This window comes from Capsicum annuum, chromosome 4 (genome assembly GCF_002878395.1).
Source record: "Capsicum annuum cultivar UCD-10X-F1 chromosome 4, UCD10Xv1.1, whole genome shotgun sequence".
Taxonomy (NCBI): domain Eukaryota; kingdom Viridiplantae; phylum Streptophyta; class Magnoliopsida; order Solanales; family Solanaceae; genus Capsicum; species Capsicum annuum.
Window position 1 is genome coordinate 1,670,895 of NC_061114.1, and position 7,709 is coordinate 1,678,603.

The 7,709-nt window shown below is 35.7% G+C and overlaps 1 protein-coding gene across 1 annotated transcript; it reads right to left on the reverse strand.

Moving 5' to 3' along the window:
* Nucleotides 1–63: 63 nt before the first annotated feature.
* On the reverse strand, nucleotides 64–7,709 carry LOC107868440 (3-isopropylmalate dehydratase large subunit, chloroplastic; the record flags this gene model as incomplete). Its single annotated transcript, XM_047410513.1, is given in 11 exon segments — nucleotides 64–118; nucleotides 2,004–2,053; nucleotides 2,226–2,321; nucleotides 2,408–2,485; nucleotides 2,627–2,701; nucleotides 3,306–3,422; nucleotides 3,518–3,586; nucleotides 3,695–3,847; nucleotides 5,570–5,740; nucleotides 6,178–6,312; nucleotides 7,492–7,709. Coding segments are annotated over 11 exon segments (1,050 nt in total), but the record flags the coding sequence as incomplete, so codon positions are not given.

Sequence of the window (7,709 nt, forward strand, 5' to 3'; positions counted from 1 at the left end):
CACAACCAAACATTGTGAATAGCATTGATGAATCCCCAAAGAGAGAAGGCTAACATAACCAACCTTAGCCACTAAAGGCTCCAACTTGGAAACATCGAATCTGTACTCCTTAAGATATCTATATACCAAAAAAATGGACGTGTTAATGCTAAAGACAAGGCAGTTTGAACTCACAAATGATAACCTAATATTCTCTTTTGGTGACAAGAGAACAATAGAAGGTTATATGGAAGATGGGTACAAGTGTGAAACTTTATGAAAGAGTTGCATCAAATAAATAAAATCCTACAATCTCATTGGAAACAGAATAAATTGATTTCGTGAAAGAGGCCTACTGCTGCTAACTTCACTCTACTAATATTTTCTGATCTTGTCAGTTTTCAGGACATTTAGTCCTACTTCACAATCTTTATTTACTTTTGATAGATTATTATTTCTCATTGCAAGAAAATGGTGGCAAAAAAGCATTTAGTTTAAGGCTGTGCAAGCAGCACGGATTCCAGGATGTATAGAAAGTATCTTACAAAGCATACTCAAGAACAAATTTGTCTCATCAACTAACTCTCCACCTTCTTTACCAAAACATTTGAAGTATTCCCAACCTTATTATTGGGCTCGAACATATACTGATATATTCTATTTGCAACAATTTTATTTGACTAATACAAAGCTGTGCTCTTTTCCTTTGAAAACTTATACTTTCTGGAATCGTAATTCATTTGATATCTCGACATTAGTAATTATCACCTAAATTTGGCCAAATATGAAGTGGTCAAAGTGATGTGGTCAAAGTAACAATAAAGAAAATATACACCAATGCAGGAAGTAGCGAACCAATTTAACATCAAACGAATTTTCAATGAGATAACACCACTGTGCATTATTTGTTTAACGCAAAAGAACTGGACAAACAAGTCAACTTTAGTTTATTTAGTTCAATTAAAATCGAAACGGGTTTCACATCAAAGAGTTCCTTAAATTTTTGGTTATCATATTCGGTTAAAGTTATTATATTTGTTTGATCAAACTGATGGAATTAACTCAATTGTATATGCATAAATTTTTTTTTGTTTCAATGGTACATTACACCTTTTCTTTGCATACAGTCAAAATTTTCTTTTAGTGCCATTTTTCTTTGGGGTCCAAGAGAAATTGTTATATTGCTAAAGTAGTTGCATTACAGAGAAACAAAGAGGGAGCAGCAACACGCTCAGCGGGGTTACAAAAAAGGGGACGGAGACTGACATCAGAGTAGGTACACAATGGGGTTAGAGGGGAGTCTGAGGATACACCACAAAATAGGGTAACATGGGGAAGTGTTGCTTCCCTGCCAGGTCTTCTGTACATAATTAGAGTGCTCCACTTGCAGATATCTGGTTTTACACTTTGTTTTATGCATATTGTCAACCACTTCGAACAGGCCGATAGATCTCTTTTGTTTTCAGTCCGCTAGACCTTACTCATTTTATAAGACTTACCAAACATATCGTGACCTCACCATTTTATTAGTGACTCATATCACCAACACTACACTACACACTAAGTTACTATCTCTCCTCCCAAGTCTCCTCTGGATATTCTCTGACTTTTGCTTTGTCTTTCATTCTATAACAGTAAGCTTCTACAATATAGATCTTGAAACGGGCCAATTTATTTAGCTGTCTTTAACATTTGAGCTCTGCAGGAAATGCATTTCAACCTCATTGATGTGAAGACTTTCTTTTCTGTGCATGTGCACAACAGATAAAAACATGAATGCATCTTTGCATGTTGCACAACTGTGATAAGTGATCACCACGAGAATTTACCGACCATTAGACATGTTGCAAACCATTTTCTATTCACTTATTGCAATATATTTTGCAAGTTCTAGTCTTTCAATTATTAGAAATTGTGTGAATCAACTTTAAAATTTAGATACACCCAACACCAAGACAAATGCACATTAGAATAATATGGAATCAATTGGTGATGTCGCTACAATGGTCTTTGGTGTTAAATACCTGGCTCCTTCATCACTATATACAGGTTCATATGGAACAGAAGTCCTTCCCTGCGACAACATAAATAAAAATCCATTAGCTAAATAACGGTTCTCAATTCAGTCACCCATGAATATAAAGTTATAAGGTCTTTTTGGCAGCATGTCTCAGATGACATCAAAATCACAAGGGACGCGGAAAAGTTTAAAGAGGTGAAGTTGAGTCCCCGGCTTCCCCACTTACCTCAAGATAGTCATATGTCGTTTTATCAGCTGGGATGACACCATTCTTTCCACCAGCTTCAACAACCATGTTACATAACGTCATTCTTTCTTCCATCTATTAAACAATAAGAGTCATAATTACTTACAGATCCAACCTGGATACTCCCATCAACAAATATAAAAAAAAAAAAGAGGACTTACGGTCAAGCTTTCAACTGTCGAGCCAACAAACTCCATTGCTTTATAAGTAGCACCAGCCACTGAAATTTCACCAATAATCTGCAATTTTTGAAGCAAAGGACAAGAATTTGAACTTTGGATTTTTATCAATCCAACAACGTTGTAGAGAAACAGAACAGCAAACATAACAGATCACAAGAACACACAAAAATGAAGTATAGAGCATCTAAGAGAACTTACTTGCAAAATTAAGTCTTTAGCAAGCAAGTAATCGGGCATTTCACCATCCATCACAAATCTCAAAGTAGGAGGCACCTGCATTATACAGATGTTAAATTTCATAGATGATGTACATTAGCAGAAGGAGAACCTATTTAACTATGGCAAGTACAATATGTCGAAAAGACATGTGACTGTCAGTTCTAGTTCATCCTTCAATCTTCAAATAGAAAATGATAAAGTCTACATCATGCTTCTTTAATACATTTTTTGCTACATATTGCTTTTTCTCATTTTATATGCATTAAAACGCGTTTAAATAGAAAGCTCAGTAACACGGTTTGAACCTTCAAGCAAAAGAAAGTGCTATGGTTACTTGTTCTCCTTCATCCTTTTTTTGTATGGGTACTTGTTCTCAATCATCGTGTGTGATGCAAAGGAGAACAAGCACAGTAACATGCTTCATGAGCTTATAATTTACTACTGTAAGTATTTAACGCTATCATATGTTGTCTTAAAAAAAGTTTAAGTCTTCAGTAAGGGACGAGAAAAAAGAAAGATAATTACACCTCTATGCAACCGTAGAAAATGTTGATAAAGCTCCTCTGGATATTTAATTAGGAATTTCATATTGGCAATAAAATCAAACAACACAACTGTGACTCCAGAACTATATCCCGTAAAGGCAAGAATAACATACCTTGAGCAGAATCTTGCCAGTACCCAACACAAAACCTGCATCGGTATTACCAATTCCAGTGGCGAATTGCCCGAAAGCTCCAGCAGTACACGTGTGGGAGTCTGTACCCAACAAAACCTGGGAACAAACATAAGGATTTCATAAAGTTAATGCATATGCAAACACATATCAAAATGTCTTGACAACGCAAGATATTGGCAAAGATTATTCACCTCTCCAGGTCTGCAGTGACCTTCTTGTGCAAGAGCAACGTGGCAGACACCCTTGTAATCAGGATTAGCCTGTATATTTATCACGCATTTAGTTTTTCATTCGCTACGAGCAAACCAAACAAAGAACAATCTTCAGCAGAGCAAATAATAAGGTATTCATAGAGGAAATAGCCATACGCGGAAGTTCCCCAGATCCTTAATGTCATAGAAGTACTTAATATTTTGTTCAGTGCAGAAATCTCTCAAGATATCCACATTACGGTTTGCTCTTTCATCACTAGTGAATATGTAATGGTCAGGTATAATGACAAGCTTTTCACGATCCCAGACCTATGAAATTGGAACAAGAAAATATACATTAGATATTCAATTCAAATAAATGTCTCTAATCAACAAAATAAGCTCTAGCTTGAGAAACATAGTTCATACTTCCATATTTAACAACACAATTACCGGACCACCAGGGAACTAAAGAAATTTTAATTAGAACATGTAGCTACATAACAAGGTACTGAAGAAAAGTAGCAAACTAAGCTCCCGTCTAGCCAAGGATTTTGGGAGTAGATTTTGAAAAAAAAAAAAAAAAAATTGAAAGCATTGTTTGTTCATGAAATTTGACAGTTTTTGAAAAATTATCTTCAAAAAATTTTAACGTTCCAAAAACTAGCCCAGACCAGTTTTTGGGTGAATTTTCACTTCTAATCATAAAACTACAAAAAATTTTAAAGTAAAATGCATGTCCAAACTACAACCACAACTTTTGTAAGGTATGGGGTAAAGCCTCTACTAAGCAGGCTCTGTTGGCCTGGGATAAGGTGTGTATATCAGTTGCTGGGCGTGGACTGAAATTGACTAACTTACAACTATGTAACAGGGCTGCTATTGCTAAGATATGCTGGGACTTAGAGCATAAACTGGACAAATGTAGATCAAATGGTTCCACGCATACCATATCAAAGGGCACAACTTCCATGATACTCCTATATCACATATGCTTAAATTCAGTCTGATCCTATTAGTTCCAAGAGCCTAATCAGACAAGGCTACCTGTGCTTACTAGGAGACTGTCCCAAAGCGGAATGGAAGAATCTCACATTCAATAATGCTGCAAGTACTGAGGCCAGATTTGTCACGTGGCTGCACTTACATGGTAGAAGGACTGCTGGAAGGCTACTTCAATGGGGTTTAGATTTAGAATAAGTGCTCTCTATGCAAGCTACATAATTAAACTAAGGAGCACTAGCTTGTTCACTAGGAGTACAAAAGGAACCTGCGGATAGATTGCTGCAGTAGCTACAAAGGCCAGCATGGCAGCTGGCAACTGGACCAGTACATCCAATGGTCTATTCAGAACGCAGGGGGAAAGTCACAAGATGCTATAATATTCAAGTTGATCTATGCTGAAGCTACCCACGCTGTATGGATTGAAAGGAGTTTGCAAGTCTTTGAGGATAGAAGACACTGGAATACTATATGAAAGGATATGTTTTGTGTTAGAGCACCAACTGGGCAGTGGCGGAGCCACATTGAATTCAGGGGTTCATCCGAACCCCCTTCTTCAGAAAATTATACTACTTTTACATGGTCAAAAATATTTTTATGTATATATAGTAGATGTTGAACCCCCTTCGACTAGTATATTTACTTCTGAACCCCGTCAATGAAAATTTTGGCTCCGCCACTGCATCTGGGATCAGAACCAAATTGCAACAACTTTCATTCTACGTGTGCTAGGAGTTTATTCATATTGAGTTGTAAATCTTGTTTGCTACTTCATAGATCTAGCTGTGTTAGCGAGGCTATGTCTTTATAAAGACTAATTTGGTGATTAATATAGCTTGGTTACCAAAACGAAATGCATGTCCAAACACAACTTCAAGTTTCAAAAACTATTTTTCAACAGAACTTCAAAAATCCATTTTTTTTTTCAAGTTCCAATGAATCTATGGCCAAACGCTAGATAAGAATCAGTTTTCAAGTACTCGAAGAAAAATCAAATTTACTCTGCCCATCAATTGGCACTACAAGAATTACTCTACTGGCAACATATACCTTAGCATTCTGGCCAAACTCTTTCTTGAAAATTCCAATAGAGCCAGGGCCGCAAACATCATGGGTCATCAAAACATCAACGTTGACCCAGACATTGTCGCCAGGGCTCACTTCAGGCTTATCAGAAGCCTTAGCTAATATCTTCTCGGTCATAGTCATCCCAGTCTTTACCTAAAAAACATGCAACAAACCCAATATTCAAAAAAAAAGAAACATATCAAGTGTTATGCCACAAAGTGGGGTCTAGGGAGGGCAAAGTGTACATAGACCTTAACCCTACCTTAGAGGTAGAGAGGCTATTTCCGATAGCCACTCAGCTCAAGGAAAACAACAGTCCGCAATATAGAGAAAGAAATAGACAAAATGAAGAATACATGGAAAAATACTTCAGACAACCTAACAAATCATGTTCCTAACAAAATAATACCATAATCGATGTACATAAAAAAAAAAAACACAATAACTAAAATCAAAGGGCAAGAAACTACGAGAGTAATACTACGAGTAATAGTACAACCAATAATCTAAAATCACCAAATCAAAAACCCCATGATAAAAAAATCAACTTGTTTTCAATTAAAGAGCACAAAACAATCAGAAATACTAACTGAGCCAGTGGTGGCAGGTGTTCGTTGAGTCTGCTGTGGTGTCATCACAGAAACGATTTTCTTGGAAATCCTTTGCCGAGCAGTTTGAACGGAAAATGAAGATTGTGATGAGAAAGCTGATAGACCAACATCTTTCTGCATGAAAATAAGATAAAATCAGCAACAAGGTCAGCACAAATCTCCTCAAAAAGGATTCTTTTTTGAGAAAATAAGTAAAAGGGTCAGCTCAAAATTCCTCAAAACGAAAGAAATCTTGATTTTGCAGCAAATTAGAGAAAACCAGCAGGGTTAGCACTAATCTTGATTTTTTTCTTCAGTAAATAAGAGAAAAGGATCAGCATAAATACACTCAAAACAGAAAAAAGAAATCTTGATTTTTTTTCAGCAAATACGATAAATTAAGCAAATGGGCAGCCCAGTGCACTAAAGCTCCCGCTATAGTGGTTATCTTAATTCATTCAAAACAGAAACCAATCTTGATTTTGCATCAAAGGGGTTACCTTTTCAATCATTTAATACTACTAACCATTTATTTGTTTCAGCAAATAAGACAAAATCAGCAAAAGGGTTAGCACAAATCTCCTCAAAAAGCATGCTTTTATAAGAAAATAAGCAAAAGGGTGAGTGTAGATTCATTCAAAAATTGGGTAAGCTGGGGGGAGGGGGGCAGGGATTCATGATTTTTGCATAAAATAAGCAAAGAGGTCAGCATAAATTCACTCAAGACATAAATAAATCTTGAAAGTTTTCAGCAAATAACAGAAAATCAGCATAAGGTTCATCACAAATCTTGAATCTTTTACAGCAAAGTCAACTCAAATTCACTCAAAATGGGAAAATAATCTTGATTTTTGGAGCAAATAACAGAAAATCAGCATAAGGTTCATCACAAATCTTGAATCTTTTCCAGCAAAGTCAGCTCAAATTCACTCAAAATGGGAAAATAATCTTGATTTTTACAGCAAATAAGATAAAATCAGCAAAAGGGTCAACACAAATCTCCTCAAAAAGCAATCTTCATGAGAAAATAAGCAAAAGGGTCAACACAAATCTCCTCAAAAAACAATCTTGATGAGAAAATAAGCAAAAGGGACAGCACAAATCTCCTCAAAAAACAATCTTGATGAGAAAATAAGCAAAAGGGACAGCACAAATCTCCTCAAAAAGCATTCTTTTATAAGAAAATAAACAAAAGGGTCAGTATAGATTCATTCAAAACATTAAAAAAAAAAAAAAAAAAAATCTTGAATTTGGAGCAAAAGGGGTTATCTTAATTCAATAGTTTAATACAAATAAGACAAGAAAATCACAAACCTTATTGATGAAAGGTGCAGAACTTGAAGCTATAGCTGAAGAAGATGCCATTATTGCTCACACAAATTATCAAGATTTTCACAATAACCTCTGGTTAGAAGTAATATAGGAGTATGTATATATATAACCCAAACAAATGGCGGCTGATGAAGGTTTAAAAGAAAAAAATGGAACGTGTGGAAGCAACGACACAAACAATATTCTTTTTGTAGGAAAAT